The sequence below is a fragment of the Lycium ferocissimum genome, chromosome 4 (genome assembly GCF_029784015.1).
Source record: "Lycium ferocissimum isolate CSIRO_LF1 chromosome 4, AGI_CSIRO_Lferr_CH_V1, whole genome shotgun sequence".
Taxonomy (NCBI): Eukaryota; Viridiplantae; Streptophyta; class Magnoliopsida; order Solanales; family Solanaceae; genus Lycium; species Lycium ferocissimum.
This window is the reverse complement of record NC_081345.1, coordinates 42,699,522-42,726,159: the sequence shown is the minus strand read 5'-3', so window position 1 is coordinate 42,726,159 and position 26,638 is coordinate 42,699,522. Positions and strand designations below refer to the sequence as shown.

Below are 26,638 nucleotides of genomic sequence, written 5' to 3'. Positions count from 1 at the left end.
GGATCTCTCAGTTATCACAAAGAAAGAGAGAAGAAGAAGCTGAGGATGTTTAAGGTTATGAGATTCTTAATAGGCGTTTGGACATAAAAATGTGATATTTGGAAAAAAAAGAAAAAAAAAATCTGAGAACAAAAAAAATTGAAAAGGGTATTTGGAAGTTGAAGTTGTGTTTGGACATACATTTAACTTGAAAAGAATAGAAGTTCTGGAAGTTGAGACAAAATTTCATTTGAAAAGCTGGTCAAAACTACTTTCCCAAACTTGAAACTCATCTTAAAAAGAAAAAATCGAAAAAATAGTTGAACGTATAAGCAAACGGGTTTTGATTTTTTTTTTTTTTTTAAAGGAAAAAATCATGTCCAAACGGGGCCTCAGTATCTATTGGTCGTATTAAACGAGGTCTGAGTTGTTAGTGGTAGCGGTTTTACTTAGTCTATCCTATATAGTAATGGAATATATTGAGTGTGTGTACATGTCACATAAGGTTGAGAAAACACAACACAGCTTCCATGTCCATTTATCGGTACACAATTCTGGTTGTATCTCTACCCGATGCATCCTTGCTTTTACAGACAGTTCAAGAAAATAATAGTTCGAAAGTCTTCCACCCTAATTTGTCATAATTCATGACTTCCTCTTCCCCAACTTGTCTCTAAACATGCATATTTCATTGATTATGTTCGAATCTCTATTTCCTGGACATATTGCCTGTTATTACGCTATATTTAATCAGTAATATTTATGAAGTAGATTAGTGTTATTTCTAGATCGGAAAAGGCTCTAATATGCTATCAAACTATCAAAAATGACTCATTTATGCTACTCATCAATAGTTTGGCTCATTTATCCCATCGCCATTACAAAATGGCTCATCCATGCCATTGCTGTTATCAAAATGGCTCATTCATGCTATTTTTCATTAATGTCGATTTTACAATACTAGATATGATACATGGCCTCCAATTATAGGTCCACATTGTTTAATTAAACCAGCCCAATTTTTAATCCCAAATTAATTAAAAAATCCGACCCAATTGGGCTGGTTTAATTAGACAACGTGGACTTCTAATTGGAGGCCATGTGTCATATCTGGTATTGTAAAATTGGCATTAATGAAAAATGGCATGGATGAGCCATTTTGGTAACGGCGATGGCATAAATGAGCCAAATTAAGCATAAATGAGCCATTTGCGATAGTTCGATGGCATATTTGAGCCTTTTCCGTTTCTAGATTATTGTTTATATAATCTCTAAACTTTACTCGGTAATAGTTGCAACATATTTGTTGATGATACACATGCAGATTATTTAGTTAGTTCATTGCTTCATTTTGTACCTAGTTGTTACAACCAATTAACGAATCACTTCAATAAACAGAGGTGGGGACTGGAAGACTGGGGGTGACTGTCATCTGGAGAAACTACCTAACATAGGATCGTCCCAAGAGTCCCTGAAGACGTCATTTGAATATAACACCGTAATCAACGTGCTGTCGGAGCAACAGAACAAATCAAAAGCGTGGAATTTGGATTTATTGAATGTAACGGGGATGACATTTCAGAGAAGAGACGGTCACTCATCTTTGTATTACTTAGGTCCTAAGGTGGGACCCGCTCCTCTCCACCGCCAAGACTGCAGCCACTGGTGCCTCCCCGGTGTCCCTGATACATGGAACGAGCTTCTGTATGCCACCTTCCTCAAACGGGAGTTAGCTCGTGCAAATTTTTCAAAACAAACTTCTTGATCTCCCGAATGACAGGTAAAGAGATCATATAAACTATGTCACCATGTTGTCTCCAACATTTTAGACGTTACATGGACTATAAGAGTTACATGGACTATAAGACTGCGTATCTTGGGAAGGAAACTCGAGTAAGAAAAACCTCAAATTTTGTGCCAATGGTGTGTTGCCGTGGAGATTAACATAGGATTGTGCTACAAGATTAAAATTCGGAATTGTTAGGGGCATTCTTCTCTACTGAGCTGATGACATAACAATTTTTTGCAGTTTGTATACTTAGGATTTTTTAGAATCTATTACTTCACCAAAGTACTGGAACCTGTACATAGCAATGTGTTGTATAGCTGAAGAGACAATAACCTTTTATACAAAATTCTGCGCATTTGATGCAAGCTGCATCAATAGCAATATTTTAGATACTCCATCCGTTTCATTTATGTGCCTCTTTTATAGACAGATCCAAAAAATAGTGATATATCCATTTCTAAGATTTTCATTTTATCACCTTTAACGACAAGCTTTTATAGCTGCAAATGTTATGATATGTATAAAACCAAATTTCAAGAGTTCTATCATCACACAATTATTATGGCATGTTTAACACAACAAGTTGTTTTACAAAACTATACAAGTTGAGGTGTCAATTTCTGTGCTAAGCCGATAAATAATTTTCTCCATTATCCCCAAACAATTATCTTTTCTTACCGATCTTAAAAGACAAATAAACTGTCAGATTACTATCTGCATGATGCTTAAAAAGAATCTGAATAAATTAGTCGGAGACTATGAATTAAATTCGCATAAATCGTACCCATGTATTAATGAGTGTATGTAATGGAGTAATTAGTAGCTAAGATTCATGACGAATATTTTATTAGATATGAATAGTTAAGACAGACAAATTTTTGGGGACTCAACAATAATAACATACCCAGTGTAATTTCAGGTTTGGAGAGGGTAAGATGTCTGTGACTAGCATCTTACCTCACCTACCTTGGTAGGGAGACTTGGGGACTCGGTTGCAAGATAAAGATATCGCAGGCAAGGAGAAAGAGTTACTGGGTATTGATCGATGTACGTGTAAAGCAATAAATTAGAATGAAAAAGAATTAGATATGGGATAAACCGCTAGTATTATTACTCTTTTGGTCCCCGTAATTTCTCATTGCTACTCGTACAAAATTATTGTACAATTCAGAAACGCAAAATCCCTAATTAATCAATGAAAATTTGAGTGAAAGGTGTGCTAAAACTGGGCATCCTAGTATGATGAGTTCGAGTCGTTTTATTACATTTACAATGAGTGAATCTGTGATAACTGATAAGTATTTAACAATCATCAAGTTTATTGAAATTCTTTTACTATAGTACAGGAATATATTTGACTCGGCAAGAAGCACTACTGGTACATTTGGATTCCATGTGATATCGAAAAAACGAATGCCCTCAAATTCTTGCTGAAATTTTAGAATCCTTGCCAATGTACATTGACAAACACAGAGCGTTAATCTTTTACACATTGATAACTGTAAAGATGGTCTAAACTATCAGATAATTTACAAGTCCAATGTATAATTGTGTATGATAAGCGTGAGTTATAATAAGTATAAAACAGAGGTCAAGAATCTATTACATTAAAAGTTATGCCAGTAGTAATATATACATATAACTTACGGATTGCTTGGTTAATGCACAAAATATATTTGGGATTATTATAATATTAAGATTATAAAAAGGGAATTGAATAATGACGGAATTATTTAGTGGATATACTATATTTAGTAAATGTTTGGTTCATTAGACTAGAAACAGAATATATTGTGTATAATATAAACATGTATTTGGTTTTCCACCAAAAAAATTGGATAAACTTTGTCATATTGTTATCCCACATTTCGTGTGGTGTGGACTGTGGTATGTAAAAAATCACAAGTGCGATATAAATAATTCGAAATTGTTAATTCCAGAATCAAAAGCTCAATCGATCACGGGATAATTGGTAGCTTTTTAGTTACTTTGTATAAACTTCAGCACACGATGCATGATATTTGATTGTCATTTTTCAATTCACATAAAATGACAACCAAATTCTTGCATAACTAATACATGATTAATAATTGAACACTACATAACCAATTTTTGTATAAGGTTTTCCGCATAATTCTAACCAGCAACCAAACGTCCGACAGAAAACAACCTGTGACAGCAAGTTGATGCTCGCAACTGGAGTCAAATACATTCCGACAGTGACGTGAGTGCTGGAGATCTGGCGTATCTTTGTCCTATGATTTTCCCTTGAAAGATCGATAGGGTCTCTCTCAAAATTTATTGTATTCATCTAAGTAAAAGAAAATGGTACAAAGCAGTTGATGTGATACGCGCATGAGAACAAAGAATGGTGACCTCCATTTAATTTGATTCAATCACAAGTACTTGTACATTCTGCACCTCAGTGTTATATATAAATCATCATGCAAAAGAAACCTATGAAAAGAAACCTGTCTCTGTGTGTACTATCTGAGAGAAACATAAACCCTTAGCCAATAGGAACACGAAACGTATTCGAATTTCGAATTATTAGAGAAATGGTGGGAGAACTTTAGTTTGGACCATAACCCTTAGCCAATAGAAAGACAAAACGTATGGGCATAGGATCTTGCCTTTGCGAAAGAAATAACAACCACAATCTGTCCAAACTCCAGAATTGGGCCTATGCCAAAGGAAAAGCGTTGGCTGCTATTCATCAACTTCCAAAATTGGGCAGCCTTCTCTAGATAATGGATCATGTACTTTTACCTATCTTCCGCTGAATTTGGTACTTGGTTGGCCATGGAATATGTACATGGTTCGAGTGTTTGGTAATTTTCTTATTTAGTGGACTCACATATTTAATATTATTGTATATAAATATGCTCATTTTTATGAGCTATATATAAATATTATTTTATAAGGTATGAATTTTGTACGCGTAGAAATCTAATTAACTCTTCAGTTATAATTAATGGGTTCATAACTGAAGAGTTAAACCTCTTCTGAAAGGTGACATCTGAAAAAGTTATGTCTTTTCTGAAGAGGTGTCTCGCTATTATATATTGGTTGTGGTCCCTAAGTCTGTTATTGAATTTTTTTCCTTTCTGCCCCATTAGAAGTGACATAAAGTTATCGATTCTTATAATGGATCAAGGTAAGTACCCTTACTAATCTTTTAGATTTATATCTTTGTCTAATGCTTTACTTGCGATTTTGTGTGGAGTGTGTAAAGTTTTCTAACAAGTGGTATTAGAGTACGGTCTAGTTAGATTTAGACGTGATATAAATCGAATTTAAATATGAAATTAATGTTAACTTTTCGATTTTCAAAAGTAATTTCTGCTAGTCTTATCACAAGAATTTTTCACGCAGGTTTTTTAAGGCAATTTTCTGCCATTTTTCCCGTGGTTTGCGCTACATTAAAAAAAAAAAAAAAAAATAAAAAGAAAGTAACAAAGATGCTTTTGTTGGATAAGGCAAAATGCTTGAAGTGGAACACACTATTTTGTTTGCCTTCAAAGTTTTAAGTCTTATCATTTGTTTGCTGGGGCATTAATTTGGAAATAATTTTATTTTTGTTGTTATTTAAAATAACAACGAAAAGGCTGGATGTAAAAACCTTTTCTGGAATAGTTTTTTGGATAAAGTTTTCTGTTATTGATTTCTACTAGAGGAAGAAGATGATACTGTGCAAAATAAATTATTTAGCAGATCTTTTTACTTTTGTTTTTTACTTCTGTTTTGAATTGGTGATTCTACTCCTAAGTAGGCGTTTGGACATGCGGTTTGAAATCAGTGTTTGGACATGCATTTTATCTCATGATTTCAAATCACGGTTTGAAACCCCAAATCATCCAAAAAGGCATGATTTGGGTTTCAAACCATGGTTTAAAAAATTTTAACTATAAAACTTAATCCATAAGTTTATATTTTATAAAAAAAGATCCATAAGTTGGTAAATATTTTTAACAATTACTCCCACCAACCATTTACCAACCTCATTAACTTCCACCAACCTTTATTTGTGTCTACCATATGGGAGGATTATATCAAAGAGTAGTTACATTACTATTCATGTTAAATTTTAGTTTTTATTGAACTAAAGTTTCATCAATTGATGTTGTATTTTTTAGAAAGGCTTTCTAGTAGCGTATTAATTTTGGTTTGAACTATGACTTACTCATTTGGTAAGATTGTATAAGAATTGAGAATGTTTTGATAGTTTTCACAACTTGTGAGTTTTTATGTCTATAAGAGAAAATACAACTTAATATATCCAAATTACATGTCCAAACATGATTACAAATCATGATTTCAAACCATATCCAAACGGCTCCTAAATAAATAAAGTACATCTTTTATATGTGAAGACAATTAATGATGTGGTGGGTCCATGTTATACTTTCCACTAAAAGCAAATCTATTTGTTGGAATCTTCAAGTAGTACACGCAGTGTTTTAAAAGACGGGGGCGTGAGGCGGGACGTTTTACTTAATACGGGATAAGGTGTAAACCTCGAGGCATGGGACGTAAGCCCCATGGATATTTAATTTTTTAATTTATAATGTAGTAAAATGGTATAATAACACAAAAATTATAAAAAAATATATATTAATAGTTTAAAAAATTAAAAGCATGATTAAAAAAACTCATAGAAAACAAAAATTTTAACATGATTTTACAAGTATAAATAATGGAATGATTTAAAAGTTATTATGAGATGTAAACTAACTCTAACGTCTTATCTTTCGAACAATAAAAGAATCACAATTTCTTAAAGCATACTACTATCATACTATGCAATTTACCTCCGTAAAAGAAAATAATCAATAAATTTTATCATATTTTAATTGAAAGGGAAAATGGCTAAAAACACACCTGAACTTATCCCGAATTATTAGTGACACACTTATACTTTGCGGAGGTCCTTTTACCCCCTAGATTATTTTAAACAAAAATTATGAGCTCTCTACGTGCTGAGGTGGCAAAGAGAGTATATTTTAGAGAATGAGAAGCACAAAATATGTAAAACAATTATTTCTGAATATAATTTTCCCATATTCTTTTCTTTTTCCTTTCCTTTTTCTTTTCTTATACTTTTCATTTTCATTTTCGTCGATCCAAAAAAAAAAAAAAAAAAGGCGGGGGGGGGGGGGGGGGGGGGGGGGGAGGTCACACTCCATAGTTACAACTATAGAAACATATTTCTGCATTTTCCAAATTAAATACTCCTACAGAGAAGATTGTTAATATAGCGAAACCCAAAAAACAAAAAGCCAACCTCCATAGATGTAAATGACAGATTAGGATAATTAATTCCATGGAGATTTTTCAAACCTAAATCCAATTAAAATTACAGCGTGAATAGAACTTCAATCCAAAAAAGCTCAAAACAAAGAAGCTTTTTCATAAGGAACAAAACCCATTTGCAGAATGCCAAATTAACAGAGAAAATACCAAACAATTTACGTAAGAGACTAATTTTAATTTTTTTTTCTCCGTTATAATGTTGCAAAAATGATGGCAAATGAAAGTGGGTTTGCCGAGTAAAGTTAATTTTTTATTGCTGAGAACATGAAAAACATAGAGCAATTGCTGTGGTCTGTTTTTATTAAAATGAAGGTGTATCTATCATTAGTGGTGGGTGGTTAATAGTCTATCTATGAGGTTTTCTAGCAATGCAAAGGATGAAGCATTTGCTTCGCGTATTGGCGGGGGGATGGTGAAGTATCGAAAAGGGGAAAAGAAAAAGAAAGAAAATGGAAGAGAATCAGGAAAAAAACAAAAAATAAAGGAAAATAATAAGAAAAATATATATTTATTATTAAATATAGACGTGGCAGCGCGTGATATACACCACTTAACATGAATTTTGGCGTGTCTTTCCAAGGGTATAATAATTCTAGTTTAAATCAGTTTAGGGGGGGTCATAGGACCCCCGAAAAGTATAAGTGTGTCACTGATAATTCAGGACAAGTTTAGGTGTGTTTTTATGCATTTTCCCTAATTAAAACATCACTCCTCCATGAATAAAAATAAAATTACTTTCAAATAACAAAATAATAAACTATGATAATTTTGAGACATAGGACAAAAATGTGAAGACCAATGACAAGTGAAGATGTAAAATTTAGCTATGTATTTTTAAAAGAAATGTTAAGTGATATTCACCCTCACAGTATTCTCAAATAGTAAATATGCAATACTACCATTTGTTATTTAAGTTGCTTTCAATCGTCTTATTTCTATCGATGAAGAAAACTACTAAGCATAATTCATTTAATAAAGAATTATGAGGGTCAATAATGTTAATTGAATTATTTGACACATAATTTGTGTAAGAACTCTTAGGCGAGCCTCGAGCGTTGGGCTTTAGGCTTGTTTAGGGCATACAGGTTGGCGCTGTGGCATAAGCCTCACAGAACTAAGCCCCACACGTAAGCCTCGAGGCGTTTTGCCAGTGCCCCGCCTCGGGGCAAGCCCCGAGACGAGTCCCAGAACTGCCTTTTAAAATACTGAGTACGCGTACATTACTCATTCATTGGCAAAAAATGCTTGTATATTATGTGTTACTATACAGAAATGCCAAATTTAATTGGAATATTTTTTTTCCTCTTTGAAGTTAACGTCTTGACTGACTTTATTTGGCTACTCACTTAGATGAAGTTTGGTCCTCATTTGTGCATATTAAATTTTGCATATTTGTTTTAAGTATATGCAATTTTAAAATGTTATTTTGGTTTAAGTTATTAATCTTTATTTGATGGTTTCTTTGAGATTAATATTTTAAAGGGCTAACCAAAATATTGAGTACAATTTAGTGTCATAAATTTTTTTCAGATCTAATGAGGTTTTAGGAGTTGCTAAAGTACCCTAAGACGATAAAGTATTAAGTTCAAAATATTTCACATGGATTATGACATTAAAATAATATCATTAATACCAAAGATTGCATGTCTACAAATTTGAGAGTAGCCAAAGCATCTTAAATTTGATAGTCGAGATGTGTCAACCTTATAAAGGTATGGTATTAATATTGCAATCAATTCACTAGGAAATTAGCCGGTCGCCCAAAGGTATGGTTAATATGGGCAATTGATTGCGGGTAGTATGAGACATTTAAATATTAAAAACAAACTTTTCCGGTCACCACAAAGGTACAGTAAAGTTCGAAGAGTTTTTGTATTTAAATTGTTTTAGTTCTATCGTTGGTCAGTTGCATGCGATTTGCAAACTTCTGGCCAAAGGTGACGTTGGAATTTACTAGTATCAGATTTTTTTGTCTTTGGCACAAAAGTAACTTTGAATTATTTGGCAGCATTATTCTGAAGAACTTTATGTAGATTTTTGTTGTGCTTTTCGAATTTTCTAAAGCAGTCTTGCATAAAGAAAATATCGATCTGCATTTTCCCAATTCCATTTTAGAGATGTCTTTTGTGCTATTTTTCCGCTGCGCATAAAAGAAATGGTTATTGGTACTGGGAATGGATCTATACCATGTGTGCTTCTTGTTTAAAATGGAATAGAGTAGTCTAATATGTTGCCAAAGTAAACTCTATTAGATAAAATTTATTTATTTTGATCGTTAAGCATGTTTTGTCTATGTGAAATAATTATCCCAAAGGAAGATTATTTTGGCCAGATTATGGATAGTCATGAATATGTGATACATTTAGTAATATCATGCTGGTAATTTGTCAGTCCAAAGAAAGATATGTTACCAGGCCTATTTGGTAGTCAATATTTATGAACTATGTATAAGAGTACCACTTACAAATTATTATTTATCTCCAGAGACTAAATAATAATGTTGTGTTAGGTATCTTGAGAGGAGCCCGTTTTAGATATATATATGTGTTTGGAATATGTAGATCCAAAGTTCGTCGAAACTAAAGAATATACACATTAAATTTCTAATTGTGTGAAGAAAAGAGTTCAGAGTCTTCTTGTGTCAATAGAGCATACTAGTACAAGCTCCATTACGGGATATCCACTAATGAAAGGTTGCAACCTAAAGTTTTTTTTATGAGCCAGTAGCTTATATAGATGTCGTCGGACTCTATGATAGGCCAATTCAGTGGGAGTTTGTTGTTTTATTTATGCTTTTGACATGGTTAAATATATTTTCTGTACAAATTAAAGTTTTATGAAATTTATGAATTTTGAGTGATTATTGAAAACTCTGAAAATAAAGTTATTGACTTTCTACTGCAGTTTTGCATAAAGCGTAAGAAAGTGATTTATGAACTATTTAAGTCATAAAGCAGGACCACTTGGAAATAGGCATGACCAATTTACATGTAATTTCCATGCTATGCATCCATACTTGATCTATGTCATTGATTTTACAGATATTGTGACCATTGATGGGTTTAGTGATGAATATATGTCACGAAAACCGCTTTGATCCCATATTAGTACGATTAATGGACCAGATTGCCTAGAGATATCAAATTGTGTGCACTATAAAGTTTCGTTATGTACAATTTTTCGGAAATAAATGTGGTCCAAGTAGGAGAATGTTGGAATTTCTCTTATTTAGTGAACTCACATATTTAATATAATTGTACATAGATAGGCTATCACTTAATTATGCTCATTTTTATGGGCTATATATAAATATTATTTTACAAGATATGAATTTTATATGCGTAGAAACTTAGTTAACTCTTCAGTTATAATTAATGGGTTCATAACTGAAGAGTTTCACCTCTTCTGAAAGGTTACATTTGAAGAATTATGTCTCTTCCGAAGAGGTGTCTCGCTATTATATGTTGGTTGTGGTTTCTAAGTCTGTTACTGAATTTTTTTCCTCTCTGCCCCATTAAGAGAAATGGCATAAAGAAAGTAAGAAGACTTAGAAGATCCAGCCTTCTTTCTATCGATTCTTATAATAAGGTAAGTGCCCTTCCTAATCTTCTAGATTTATATCTTTGTCTAATGATTTACTTGCGATTTTTTGTGCAAAGGTGTAAAGTTTTCCAACATCGAGTACAAGGGTTAAATACTTAAGACCCATTTGGCCATAAGAATTATTCACTTTTTTCCAAATTTTTTTTTTCACTTTTTTCAAAAATTAGTGTTTGGCCATGAAAATTTCAAATACAATTTGAAGTTGTATTTAGAATTTGAAAAACAAGAAAACTTGTTTTTCACAACCAAAACCTTGTTGAAAAAGTACATTTCAACAACAAACAAAAAATACTACTCTATTTGCAAAAACTATGGCCAAACACAACTCCGACTCCAACTCCAACTCCAAAATTCCAAACAAAGTGAATTTTTTTTTGGTTTCTATGGCCAGACGCCTACTTAATTTGAATATAAATTTTATGTTTTTTAGAATAAAAAATTCATATCTAAAACTCTATAAAAAATATGTTATGTATAACGTACAACGTTAATATGTGAGGCTTATGAGCTTGTTGACAAAGTTCTGCTTTAATTGCCCTTTTTTCTTAGTGCTGATTAATATGGAAAAGTCTATTGGTTCGCTTTTCACTTGTGAAAACTAATGATCCGCCAGCTTTTAAATTGTGGCTGCATCTTGCTTATTTCATTTTCAGAATATTGTTTCTGCCGAGTTCGATTATTGTTTTTGCTTTGGGACCCAAAAACATTGGGCAAATGTTATAAAGATTCGGATAGCATCATGCACGAGGGAGATAGCTTTCTCATTTTTCACTACTCATACCCGTGTTCATGGTTTGGTTTAGGTTGGTTTTATAGAAAAGATGGCCAAACCAATTAAGTCGGGTTTTCATTGAGTCAGTTTTGTCTGTTATCTCGATTTTTTCGGCTTTTATTCGTGTCTTTTAATAAGATTGATTTTGATTTGTTAAGTAATGGTTCGATCCTTGCCCAAAAAAAAAAAAAGCTTGTGGAGTGATCTCATCTCAGTAACTCGGAGAATAAAAAAGAACCCCGCAAATAAAAGAACTCACAAACCAAAGTAAAGAATCAAAGCTGATCAAATTAAAGAAACTTTATTTATTTCCTTTCATCGCTAGATAAGCATAACCAAATGGAGCCATCAAACTTTTGTAGTGAATCGACCTCAATATACACCTCTACTTACTAGATGCCGCAGTTGAGCAAATGAGTTGGCAGTTCCTTGCCAATGATAATGGGAACAAATAAATATACGCCTCTACTTACTGGATGCTGCAGTTGAATACTTGTTCTTTGCATATTTTGTTAATTTAGGCCCAAAAGAATAAAAAATAATAATATATAGTATGAAATTGTCAAACAGTAATAATGATAATATATATAATTTTTAAATAGTATTTGTATAGTTGGTTTGATTCGATTTTTTTGGTTATGTTTTATTTAAAACCCAAATCAAACCTAAAAGTCATAGGGTTTTATTTTCCGGGTTGATCCATTTTTCGGTTTATCCGTTTCTTGTGAGCGCCCTTAAATACAACTCCTTCTGGTTCCATGATTTTGACAAATTGTATTTATTCTGCATGATTCAAGCTTTTAAAAGATAATGCAGGAAGCAGATAGCTTTTTTTCTTCAAAATTTGCTTTTACTCCTCTAGTTAGCGGTGTTAATTACATGAGACGTATAAAAGCAATATAGAAGATTCTCCCTCCGTCCCATTTTTACTGTCGATTTAGCTCATTTCACACCCACTAAAAAAATAATAAATACAGTACAAGGTATAGTTTACCAAGTTGGCCTTACTTATTTAATAAAATTAGATTGATTGTTTCCTCTTAAATACGGTGAAGAGTTTAACTAAATACTCTTATAATTAAGACTAGTAAATGTACAATTTTTAGGAATTTGTGCTGTCTTTGGTACACGTTACTACTCTTGAAGAAACTTGCAGCCTTCACAAATTAACTTCCACAGTTTGCTCGCGTTCACATTTCAGGAGACTGGAGTGAGACTTTCTGCTAGTTTGAAGTAAAACTAAAAGAGTAATGTAGATGGATAATTAATATTGTAGGAACTGTTATGACCTTTCTGCTATAAGGACATTATATTCCTCTTTAACTTTTACATAAAAAAAGAAAAAAGAAAAAAAGAGGTTGGGTCGTATATATTTTGTTAGATATAGACCACTTGAGTTTTACCAGTCCCTTCAAGTTCTGGTATAGGATATATACCCTTCTGAACGATGTGCATGTAACGGCATGACAATAGTGTACGCAGAATTTTGCATAGACAATATTGACCTGTTATCACATTCGGATTTACTCCGGTTTGGGTGTAAGGAATTCTAAAAATTAACTTCCTATACCAAATTAATGAGTACTTTGATTTATTTTTTGTCACTGAAGCGGTGTGAGATGACACAACTTGGTTGAAGCTACGGCGTCTTCACCGGGAGACTGACGAGGATAAGAGTGACCTATTTGCATGCCCAATTAATACTGTAACACAATTCCTTTTGATAATTTGTTTTCCGATCTTTTTCCCTCTCAACCTATCATGAAGTGACGCTGGAAATAAAAAATCTCAGAGCGACATCCAAAGCAGAGTGCTTATCTTTACTAAGAATGTGACAAAATAGTCACAATTCAAGTCATATACACCAATTTCAATAACCAACGTCAATTGAATTTAGATGCATTGCTCCTAAAACAAACAAAACAACCGAAGTTTGTAAGAAAGATTGAGTGTAACTATGGATTCATTGTGTATATTTCATACAAATGTCATATTCCTATTACTAACCTAAACTTTGTGAAAAAAGAATTGTGATTTCGAAAGGACTATGATGGAAATGCCAAGTGCAACGTACTAAGATTTTAATAAGATTTTTGCTTAGGTGATAGTAACCCATTTTATGCACTGAAACATGTCTTGTTTTGAACCAGCAACAAATCAGATGTATATTGTAAAATTGTAAATTAGGTAGACGTCTTGGAGTGTCTACAAGATTTTGCTTTGAAAATGGCTAAGTGGAATCACCAGTTAGGCCTTTTCCCTTTCTAGGCAATCTATTTCTTTAGTAAGAGCTTTCCTTAACTGTTAAAAAGTAACCTCAACAGAGAATGACAGAAAGAGTCCCTTATGTTTAACGTTAATCTAAAATACTCCTTTAAACATGCTCCTGAGCAATTTTATGTCCTTTATGTTTACCAGTACTGTGCAGTTTTGATCTGTGTTATACTTAAAACAGAGAACGGTAGTTATATTTCACGAAATCAACTTTTGAGAATCACGAAACCCGTTTAAATTGAAGAAATAATCAAGATTGACGTCTTCTCATTTGTTCCTTGAGAAAAACCAAACACCATAAACAGACAACAAAAAGAAAAATACATTCCAGGGGAAATGTATCAGGAGAAAGTGTGTCTCCGTGGTTCTTTCACTTTAAGCGGCTCACGTACTTCTTACGAGCTAATTTTGAAAACATAACTATCATTATGTGTTTTAAACATTACGGAGATCAAAAGTGCTCAGCTTTTGTAAATATAATTAAGGACCAAAAATGATCAAGTGTATATTTAGAGGACAGATTTAGATCCCCAAACGTAAAGGACTAATTTTGTCATTCTCTCGAAACCTCAACTTGTGAATATTTCATGTTTATTACGTATTTTTTCTGGTAACCTTATTGTAATTTCATTTTAAAGTTTAGCGGGGATTCAGAAGATTGCGTAGGTTGTTCTTTTTATAAGGAGTCCAGGGTTTTCGTCCATCATCGATGTGCTATATTTCTCTTCACCCTCTTCACGCTCAGATCCGAACTTTCATTTTATCTGGAGCCCAGGTTCTCTTCACCCTCTTCACGCTCAGATCCGAACTTTCATTTTATCTGGAGCCCAGGGTTTTCGTCCGTCATCACTTCACTCCCCTCACGCTCAGATACAAACATTCTTTTTATCTGGGGTCTCCGAGGGCATTCTTTCCCACTATTTTTGGGGGCCCACATCGGACCGAGTACGGCTCCTAATCTGTTAAATTAAGCGTTGACTCACACACCTTGCCTAAAAGGAGGAAAATTGTCCAAGCCTTATGACCCAGGAGTTCTCGTTAACACCATGTATATATATTCTCTTCACAGACATTTATATATTTGACAACGATTTAATTTGGAATTTCTCATTTTACTCTGGATGAGATATTTTATGGCTACATAAAAGTCAAAGCACATTTAGGACCACAAATTCTTAAAGTCTTCCCTTCTTTCTTGAATTTTGTATTCAGTCAAACTCCGCTACATAAAATGCGATGGAAAGAGAATGTTTATGTAATAGAAATTTGAAGTACAAAAGCGCACTTGCATGTACCATCCAATATTTTTATAAATTCCCTTAGCTTCTCCTCTCTGAGTCTAACAGTAAAACTACAGTTATGGCAGTAGGCATTTGGACAATACTGGAAGGTAAAAAAAAAAAAAAAAAGCTATTTGTGTCTTAAACATGAATTTGACTTAAAAAGAGATAAAGGGTAAAAAACACACCCCAATTATCACTTTTTTTTTAGTTTCATACCTAAACTATCGATAAAAATTTGAAAAGCTAAACTATCACAATCAGCCATTTGTAAAACACACCTCAAATTATTTTTGAATGGCATGTGATCTACACACTCCATTTTGTATAAAAATGTTGCCAAGTGTTGTTCATGTGGATAAATAATGTCACAATGGCACCTACATTGAAAGTAAAAAAAAAAACTATTTGTTTTAAAAACAAACTGAAAAATAATAATTTTGTAAAAAAATATCAAAAATTATAGAAAATAAAAAATAGTTTAAAAAATGGAAAAGTTATTTTTAAAAAAAAAAAAAAAAAAAAAAAGGCGATTATTTAGTTTTCACATTTTTTTTTAAAAAAAAACAACTTTTCCATTTTTAAATCATTATTTTTATTTTCTAAATTTTTTGACATTGTTTTACAAAAATTATTATTTTGTTCATATTTTTTTAAAAAAAATCCAGATTTCTTTTTTTAAATGTTGATTTTTTTTTTATAAAAAAAATATTATTTTTAATTTCCATGTAGGTGCCATCATAGCATTACTTATGCCATGTGGACAATTTTTTTTGAAAATTTTTAATTTCAGCTTTTGGAGAGTGAATTCACACATTTAGTTCGGAGTGTCTTTTTAAAAGCTGTTAGATAGTGATGGTTTAGGCGTTTTTTATGACATTTTTATGATAGTTTAAACTAAAAAAAAGTGATAGCTAAGGTGTATTTTTTACCCTTTATCTCAAAAATATTACGTAATATTTTACAAGCAAAGACTAATATTTCACGAGTACTGAAATTCAGTATTATTTACACTCATAACCAAACTTTAGCATGCAATAATAACTTCAGTATTAATAGCTATAGAAAAGTTCCAACCAAAATTAATGCATACTATTAAGCAACCGCAAATGGATTGTACAATTTATCAATAACCATAATAACTACCCTTACAAAGTCAGGTCAGAGAAAAACAAAATGAAAGCATAATACTTAGTAGCATCAAACTTATGAAAATTCTAAAAGATAGCATTTTCAGCATTTAGGAAATGGCCGCCCAAAAAGGCTCCCAGTTTGGAATCCCTTTGATCCTACTCCCATTTTCCTTACACTTGCTTGGTCTTATATACTCTCCAACCCCATTTTCACTTACTAAGTTTCTACTACCATCATCACTTTCATCAACATTTTCATGTTCATTGTCTTGTGCTTCAGCTTCAGTTTCAGTTTCAATTTCAGTATTATTCAACAAAGAAAGCCTAAGCCTCCCGTTGACGCGTTTTGTTTTGAAGTAAGACTTTCGGGCACTTATGATTGTGGCTTTCAAGATTAAACGACCACCTTCGCGATGAGGCCTCACTTGAACACCATTTGTTCGACTAATTGAAGTCAGAGGAGGAGGAAAAGTAGCAATCCGGTTATGTTTTTTCACGATTTCTTTTGATCGTCGAGCTAGATGAGAAAAATTCTCAGTTTCTGATAAGAAAAACGAGTGTTCCTCAATGCTAGCCTCGTTAGTGCCACTGCCCGTTTCGCTCCCTAAGCTCTCGGTACACATCTCCAAGCTTTTGGTGCTAAGGGTGTTCGACGAGCGCTTCACCAAAGGGTGAATATACAATTCTTTTTCGACGTAATCTTTTTTCGGGTTAGAAAGATCTTGTATGAAACTCCAGCCACCAATGTTGTTATCAGCATTGCCTTTCGGGCTTTGCACCTCATTGAAATGAACACCAACTTCTTCATTCTGTTCTGATTCTGCTTCGGCTTCGGCTTCCGCTTTTTCGGAAGCCATATTAGAGTCAGACAGGGAAATGATTAATCGAGGAGGACACAATTTGTTTATTAGAACATGTTGTTCTAGAAATTGTGGCTCCATGCATGATTGCAAACCCTTACAGAGAATTGAGGTTGAAACCATGTTTTTTTTTTTTTTTTCTTTTTTTCAAAGAATACTACGAAACAGAGCAGAAACAGAGGATTGTATTTGAATAATACTTTGAAACAGAGGAAGAAAACAGAGCAAAAACAGAGTATTTGTTTTAGTATTTAGAAATCCGTACGTTTAGAATGAGGATAAACTTGTACAATGTTTAAATAGGTGATGATAGAACAATAATAGTAAAAGAATAGAGGCTTTTGCTCTACTACTTAGTTTAAGTGTGAAATTGTTTGGTATTAATAACCAAAAAGATTTGGAACAAGTAATAGAGGAAGAAGTAAGGAAAGATAGAATGAAAGAGAAGTGAAAGGGCAAGGGTTGAATTTATAGGAACAAAAAGTAATAACCAACTTGAGAATTGATCAGGTATAGTCAAGTGGTCCAAAAAAACATATTCCTCATTTCAATTTATATGGCGGTGTTTTGACTCGAAGGATTTAAAAAATAAAGAAAGATTTTTAGAATTTGCGGTTGAACATGTGATGACTTGTTATTAAGGTTGAAATAGAAAATTTAAAGTTAAATTATTTTCAAATATGGAAACGTGTCATTATGTTGGGAACGAACTAATAAAAGAATAAAGCCATATAAAATGAAACAGATTGAATAGTAAAAACTGTGGTTATGAGTTCCAATTTTGACAATGTCATGATCATGGTTTTCCTTTTGGATTATGCATAGTCCTAATATATATATATTGGTAAGAGTTGTGAGAAAGGGGGATAGAGTGACCTAATTGCAAAAAGTAGGAGCAGGACTTTTCATGCCAGTAGAATTATTTGAGCTTTGCATTTAAGTTATTACTCTAACAGCATGAAACGATTCTATATTATCAATTCAATTTAACTGACTACAGTAAGTTATTTCTTAATTTTCCAGGTTACGATATCAAATTTTCTATGAAAGTTTACCTGTAGTTATAAGTTAACTTAACCTGATCATATTAGAAGAAAAAAAAAATAGCGAGTGCACAAAAGCTAAAATCTTTAGCTTTTAGGTCTGCTACTGTACAAAATATACGGTGGAAAGGAACAAGAAAAAGTCGAAAAAAGTGGAATGCAAGAATAATTCAAAATAGAACAAAGCCCATTGGTCATTGCTTATCTTGGTGCTTTGTTTTCTTTCCTTTTACTCGTTTTGTTAGTTTAGGTTAAAATAACATAGGTATTGGATCTTTAGCTGTGGCGGAGCTAGATTACACGTTATGGGTTTGGGTGAATTCAATGACTTTGGTTCAAAGAATTCATTGAACATGTATAAATTATTAATTTAATGAGAGCAAAATCCGAAACTCATAAATTTCAAATTCTAACTCTTCATCTAATCTTTAACCTCTATTTTAGCGCTCTTTAGCGTCGCTACAATAGATAACATCAGATTGGTTAGATTAGGAATTGGTCTAAAAGAGAGTATTTTTTTCCTTTTCTGTCATTCCATAGTGAGCCAACAAAATGTCCCAAAACAAATCATTCTTAATAGTTAGTGTTCTTAAGCGTATAGGTGTTATGTGTTACCGGTGAAGAATATTTTTATATAATCAAGTCGTTTACAAGATAATTATAGATAACTCATATTTAACCGTAATTAGGCAATAGCGCAAATTTCTTTTTCCCGATGCATAAAACATATTCTACATGATGCACCACTTTCCTATTATATATAAAAAATGTGGTAAAGGGGCGAACACAGCTTCCCATGGTTGTACCATGGGCTTTAAAAATTATATACGCAATGAATGCTTGTACCATAAGTTATATAAATTGTACAGTTTACCTAACTATTTTTATATCCCACATAGACATATGTCATAGTACTTAATATTTATTCCCTTCTCATGTATAGATGTATATACTTCAAATTTAATTTTCCGACACGTTTATTTCCTTCGTGCACTTTTACTTGTTCACTTTTGACTTTTCGTGTTCTAGCTGAATATTTATTCTCTTCTCATGTATAGACATGTGCAGTTCAATTTTAATTCTCCTCTACAAATTTATTTTCTCTGCTTTTAATTTGTTCACTTTTGACTTTTCACATTCTTTAAGAATTAATAAATTCCACGTGGATATATGTCATAGTACTGAATATTTATTCTCTTCTCATGTATACATGTGTGCACTTCAAATTTAATTTTCCGACATATATTTATTTCCTCCGTGCACTTTTACTTGTTCACTTTTGACTTTTCACGTTTTTACTGAATATTTATTTTCTTCCCATGTATACATGTATGTACTTTAATTTTAATTATCCGCCACATATTTATTTTCTCCGTGCACTTTTACTTGTTCACTTTTGACTTTTCACGTTATTTAAGAATTAATAAATGAAGTACTCCTTCCGTCCCATATTTCTTGGTTACATTACTTGACTTTTCACGTTCTTTAAGAATTAATAAATGAAGTACTCTCTTCGTCCCATATTACTTGGCCACATTACTATACTTGACGTTTCACGTTTTTTAAGAATTAATAAAAATGAAGTACTCTCTTCGTCCATATTACTTGGCTACATTACTAAAAATATATGTCTATTTTTCTATTCTATAATTTTCTTCTTTTCTATTTCTAATATATCTAAGTGTGAAGAGAGGACTAACACATCAATAAAAATTTGTACCACAAGCTATATAAATTGTACATTTTAACCAACTACTTTTTATCCCACATGGTCATATGTCATAGTACTGAATATTTATCTCTTCTCATGTATACACGTATGCACTTCAAATTTAATTCTCCGACACATTTATTTCCTCCGTGTACTTATACTTGTTGACTTTTGACTTTTCAAGTTCTTTAAGAATTAATAAATGAAGTACTCCCTCCATTTCATATCACTTGGCCACATTACTAAATTATTTTTTTACTGAATATTTATTCTCTGCTCATGTATACAAGTATGCATTTCAATTTTAATTATCCGACATATATTTATTTCGTCCGTGCACTTTTACTTGTTCATAAATGAAGTACTCAATATTATTAAAAATATATGTCCAAATTACTTATTCATTTACAGAACCAAAATAAAATTAATTAAATATTTTACATCTTATCCTCTCCGTCCCATATTACTTGGCCACATTACTAAAAATATATGTCCAAATTACTTGTTCATTTTCAAAACCAAGATAAAATTATAAGATAAAATTAATTAAATCTTTCCTATCTTACCCTTAGTAATAAATGTTCTTGAAAATAGTCAATTTTAATTAAAATGTATTTATTGGAGAGAGATAGGGGTAAGATAGTAAAATATATCTTTTACTTCCGATTTCTTAACGGCGTGCAAAAGGGAAAGTGACAAGTAATATGAGATAGAGAAAGTATATATTTTACCATAACAGTCATATTTATTGGTGTAAGTCTCAATAGCCTTCGAAAATAATTTGAAAATGAGTAATTAAAGGGTAAAATTAATAATAAGAACACACAAATATTCACTCATTAATTCTATGGAAATTAATGGACAGTCCCTTCTACATGATTCTCCTCACTCTTCTTGCGTTGCCTAACTTGATAGTCGCCATGATAAATAAAGGAATATAAGAAAAAGGATGACATGTACACAAATATATGTGCCTATAATATATGCATAGTCGTTATCTTTATACACAATCAACATAATTGAAGTTTCATACTAATTAATAATTACCATATTAGTTTCTTTCTCTTGATATGTTAACGTGGACAAGTAAAAATAAACAGAGGGAGTGACTTTTATCTCCGTTTTTCTTCTTTGTCAATACTTTAAACGTAAAGAGATGACGAACAATAGCAATGCAAATTTGTACCAAAAGTTATTTTAATTCTCCTACACATAACTTGTTCACTTTTGACTTTTCACATTCTTTTGAGAATTAATAAATAAAGTATACTATATTTTATCATAATATCCATATTTATTGGTGTATAGTCTCAATAGCCTCAGAAAATGATTTGAAAATGAATAATTAATGTGAAGGGTAAAATAAAAAGAAGAATTTTTTGTCTTGATATATTAACGTCGACAAGTAAAAGTGAAGGGAGGGAGTGACTTTTATCCCCGTTTTCCTTTATTGTCAATACTTTACTTAATTACTGTCACGACCCGAACTACGGGCCGCGACGGGTATCCGGGGCTAACCACCGAACACCACTCATTCCGTTACCTATATGCTCTCATTCATACTATATGCTCACAATCATAGACATATATCATTAGATAAAACATTCCGCTTTTATGACCATAAGCCCTTCGGCTATCAAAATAACATATACATGCATATACATATACACGGAGACCATGGGATCATACTACCCACACATGCATATCTACGAGCCTCTGCTAGAGTACTAGACATATGGACGGGACAGGACCCCGTCTCTCACAATTCTACTTCAATTCTCCATATTCATGACTAAAAGTCCATCATCGTATTCTTTCATATCCAATACTTATTTCATGTTCTATAGGTCATTTATAACGCATTCATAACATCAACACATCCATTTCCATGATTCAATTCAACTACCACTCACTAGTAATACTATTCACACATTTGATGACCCGTTTGCTATACACTTCTACAATCCATGTGTTTCAACTTATAAATACTTCAAACAACATGTAAACATCATGAAACTTACCTTAGATGATGTGAGGAATAGGCTTGGAATGGTGATTCACCCTTAGCACCAAAACCCTACTTTATCTCTCTTGGGATTTCTTGACTTGATGACTTTTAACGGGTTTCCTTCACTTGATTCTCTTGATTTCTTGTTGTTGATCCTTGATTTCTATTGTTTTCTCATGGATGAATTATTTGTAACTCTCTAGAGGTTTCTTGGGTGGTGGAGGTATGAGATGAAATGAAATGGAAATGAAAAATGGTCCCTTATATAAAATACACTTCGGACTAGCTTTTATACGGACCAACATACGGTCCGTATAAAATCATCGACCGTATGTTGGACCGTATATCTGGTCCAGTGAATCATGACATACCGGGCTGGATCTACGGCTGGACATACGGTCCGTAGATCTTATACGCCGCATGTCCGGCCGTATGTTTGCCCAGTTTTCCGAGAGTTGTTTCGTCGACTCGTTTGATCTCCGATCCTTATGGAACCTTCTTAACACTTGTTCCTTAATTCAATACCATTCTAAGGGATGTTATAACTCTTCCTCAAAGGGTCATTAAGACATCATTAACTCAATGCTCGAAATTCTCATCCGGTACCCAACGTATGACTCGCTTCTCTCTAACAACTTTCTTTCCTTAACTCGGATGTCTTTGGAAATCTTAATTAGGATCGTCAAATACTATTTCTTACTTGCCCAAACCTCGTATACATCATACCCCTCGCTCGTCTATTCACTGTACGCTAACGGGGAATTTGCCGAGGTGTAACATTCTTCCCCCCTTTTGGAACATTCGTCCCCGAATGTTAAGTCGTCGGGGATTCTAGAAAAATTTTGCCAGAGTTTCCTTCCGTAAATACGGCACTACCATCCTCACAACAACCCATAATATCATTGCCTCACGGGGCCACAACACAATAGCAATATAAATTGGCCACACACGACCCATATACATAAAAATAAAGCATACATACCTTACCATTTCGAAGTTTCATCGTAGATTTCTTCTGAAATGGCTGAAATAAATGCGGGTATGGACTTCATCTTCTCTTCCGCTTCCCAAGTCATCTATTCCCGATTGCTATTTCGCCGTAAGACTTTCATCCGAAGCTATTTCCTTGTTCCGAAGTCTTCGTACTTGCCTGTCTAGTATGGCAATAGGCACTTCTTCATAAGCTAGCTTTTCTGTGATCTGAACATCATCTATTGGCACAATCCTTGTGGGATCTCCCACACATTTGCGGAGCATAGAGACATGAAATACTGGATGGACTAATTCAAGCTCTGAAGGCAATTCCAATTCATACGCCACTCGACCCACCTTGCGGATGATTTTGTAGGGTCCAATGTATCGAGGACTTAGCTTTCCTTTCTTACCAAATCTCATCACCCCTTTCATCGGTGATACTTTCAAGAACACCCAATCATTAACTTGAAATTCTAAATCTCGCCGGCGGTTATCCGCATAAGATTTTTGGCGACCTTGGGCTGTCAATAACCGATCTCGGATCACCTTTACTTTTTCTACCGCTTGTTGAATCAACTCGGGGCCTATTAACTGTACTTCTCCGACATCAAACCATCCGATTGGAGATCTACATTTCCTTCCATACAGAGCTTTATACGGAGCCATTTGGATACCGGAATGGTACACACACAGTTGTAGGCAAATTCAATTAGGGGTAAGTGGTCATCCCGGCTACCACCAAAATCTAAAACACATGCCCTTAACATATCCTCCAAGGTCCGTATAGCCGCGTTCGTCCGGCGTCCGTCGGTTTGCGGATGAAATGTCGTCCGAGCCTTACTTCGAGTACCAGACCCTCTTGAAAGGATTTCAGAATTTAGCCGTGAATTGTGCTCCTCTCGGTCGTGATAATAGACACTGGGATACCGTGAAGTCTCACGATCTCCTTAAGATACAACCTTGCATAGTCTTCAGCCGAATATGTAGTTCTGACTGGGAGAAAATGAGTTGCTTTCGTCAATCTATCCACAATCACCCATATGGAATCATACTTGCCTCGAGAGCGGGGCAATCCTACAATAAATTCCATATTAATCACTTCCCATTTCCATGTAGGAATCTCTATTGCTTGCAGTAATCCTCCTGGCTTTTGATGTTCTACCTTTACTTGCTAACAATTCGGACATTTGGCTACAAATTCTGCTATGTCTCTTTTCATGCCATCCCACCAATACATCAATTTAAGATCATGGTACATCTTTGTCGTTCCGGGATGAATAGAATATTTGGAGTAATGAGCTTCTTCTAGAATTCGGCGGCGTAGTTCCGCCACATCCGGAACACATAGCCTATTCTAATACCTGAGAACCCTATCTACCGAGACTTCAAATGGTGACTGTTCTTTTGGAAATTTCACACCTTTATAATACTTCAATTTGGGATCCTCGTATTGACGCTCTTTTATCTCCGCATCCAAGGACGAAACTGTGGGATTGTTAACACTGACTCCCGCATCGCTTTGAATCAATTATGCGCACTCCAAGGCTAGCTAGTTGGTGGATCCCATGAATCATTTCTTTCTTCTCCAAAGGCACTTCACATAGGCTACCCATAGATCGGCGACTAAGAGCATCCGCTACTACATTTGCCTTTCCGGGGTGGTATAAAATATTCATATCGTAGTCTTTCAATAGTTCCAACCACCGCCGCTGCCGCAGATTTAACTCCTTCTGTTTAAAAATATATTGAAGACTCTTATGATCTGTATAGATATCGACATGCACGCCATACAAATAATGTCTCCACATTTTCAAGGCATGAATAACTGCGGCCAATTCGAGATCATGAGTTGGGTAATTCTTTTCATGTTTCCGCAGCTGCCTCGAAGCATATGCAATGACTTTTCCATGTTGCATTAATACACATCCTAACCCAACACCAGAAGCATCACAATACACCACATAGCCATCTGGCCCTTCTGGAAGCGTTAAAACTGGAGCTGAGGTTAATCTGTCCTTCAACTCTTGGAAGCTACGCTCACAAGCGTCATTCCACTGAAATTTTGCTGATTTCTGGGTCAACTTCGTCAATGGGGCTGAAATAGATGAAAAGCCCTCTACGAATCTCCTTTAATAATCATAACCAAACCAGAAAACTACGAACTTCTGTAGGCGTCGTAGGCCTTGGCCAAGTCTTCACAGCCTCTATTTTCTGAGTATAAACTCTAATGCCATCATCTGAAATAACATGGCCCAAAAATGTCACAGAGTTTAGCCAAAACTCACACTTTAAAAATTTTGCATACAACTCCCGAGTACGGAGAATTCCAAGAACAATACGTATGTGATCTGCATGCTCTGATTCTGTGCGAGAATACACTAAAATATCATCAATAAATACTATTGTTACACCCCGTATCTAAGAACTAAAGTTAGACTCATATCATTAGAGTTTTAGTGAAAAAATTGAAGGTTTGAACGTTTTGCGAAAATGGTTGACAGGCCTACTTCGGGTAGTGATAACTCCTTGATTAGTTGGGAATTCGGTAAAGTACCCTCAATGAAAGTTGTAGTACATAAAAATTGCTTTCTAACGATATAAGGACCAGGCCAATCAGAGATCGGAGCAAGGAGATATGATCATCTCAATATGGCTAATAGTAAGGCGTTTAAAAGTCTATAGAATCGGCTAAGTTTTTGATACGTCTGCCTTCCAGTCGAATTTCGTGAAAATCCGTTGGTAATTTGAGGAAACTTAAAACATGAAAGTTGTAGCTATTTGAAATAGCTTTCCAATGGAATATTATGGGCCTTGAACAGAGCTATGTACAAGAAGTTATGCCTATTTTACCGAACACTGCGCAAAATCGACACACACCGCTTCTCGGGGCGCGTGAGAGCGCGTGCGATGGCCCCGCTTCGCGGGCCGATCGTGCAACTCTGAGTAGTTACCTACAGAATGTTGCGCGATTCACCCGCATCGCGGACCCATCGCGAAACAGGTCGATTTCGGGTCAAAAGTTGGATTTCGCGTTTTAAGTTATATTTAAGCTTGGGTTTTATTTCCCTAACATCCTTAGTCACGAAAAATCACCCTAAAGTCAGAGAAAACAATTCCCAAGCCTCAAGAACCCTCCAAGGTAAGTTTTATCATGATTCTAGGTTGAATTCAAGTCCCTAATCTCTTTCTAACTTGAGCAAACCCTTCTAATCCATAGAGTTGTGATTGGAACATTATTGTTGGAGGTGGAAACCCTAGAACCCAAATTCAAGAGGATTAAACGTCAAAAAGGTAATGCTTCTACACTCTAATCATTCACTTTGATCGTCATTACTTATAGATGCTTGGTTACCGACCCTTGAATTTCTGCTCCCATTTTACCCCGTTCCTCATCTTCTCTATAACCAGGTCTTTCACATTCCCGTCACTTATAGCACTCGTATCCTTGACTACACATATCATGGCCTATTACTACACTGTTGTCTCGCTCCCTTCTTATTTTTTTTTTCCAACTACGCTTTCTTTTCCCATACTCGCTATCATCTTCACTATTATATAATCCTTATTCCAAACTTCCCCTGCCGAACTTGATAAGTCTCGCTTATTCGCTCTATAGCTCACTTTTCCGTTTCACACTCGTCGTTAGATTCTAGCGACATAGATCATAGCATAGCTTTAGCCACTTTCTCACTAGGCTTTTCTTATATTCATAACAATCCTCGTTATACTTACATTATATCTTATTCACGATCAATCCTATGTGATAATGCTTCTTAACCCTCTTCCCTTTCTGATCAACTTTATCTTTAACGTTTCACAAACTGTCTTATCGATACATTCATATTCATCGCAATTCTTCTCCACCGTACTCTCACCTTAATCGCACCATTACCTCTTT

General features: G+C 34.0%; 2 protein-coding genes across 2 annotated transcripts in view; one reads left to right on the top strand and one right to left on the bottom strand.

The window, feature by feature from the left end:
* LOC132053085 (protein trichome birefringence-like 10) overlaps positions 1-26,638 on the top strand; it is a 105,644-nt gene that overhangs the window by 4,748 nt on the left and 74,258 nt on the right. The window contains exon 4 of the mRNA XM_059444928.1: positions 1,378-1,759. Within this exon, the coding sequence (XP_059300911.1) occupies positions 1,378-1,744 (367 nt within the window). The 3' untranslated portion in view covers positions 1,745-1,759. The remainder of the gene's footprint in view (positions 1-1,377; positions 1,760-26,638) is intronic.
* On the bottom strand, positions 16,251-17,000 carry LOC132054069 (protein FANTASTIC FOUR 4-like). Its single transcript, XM_059446141.1, has one exon. It carries the CDS (start codon positions 16,998-17,000, stop codon positions 16,251-16,253), a length of 750 nt encoding a protein of 249 aa, XP_059302124.1.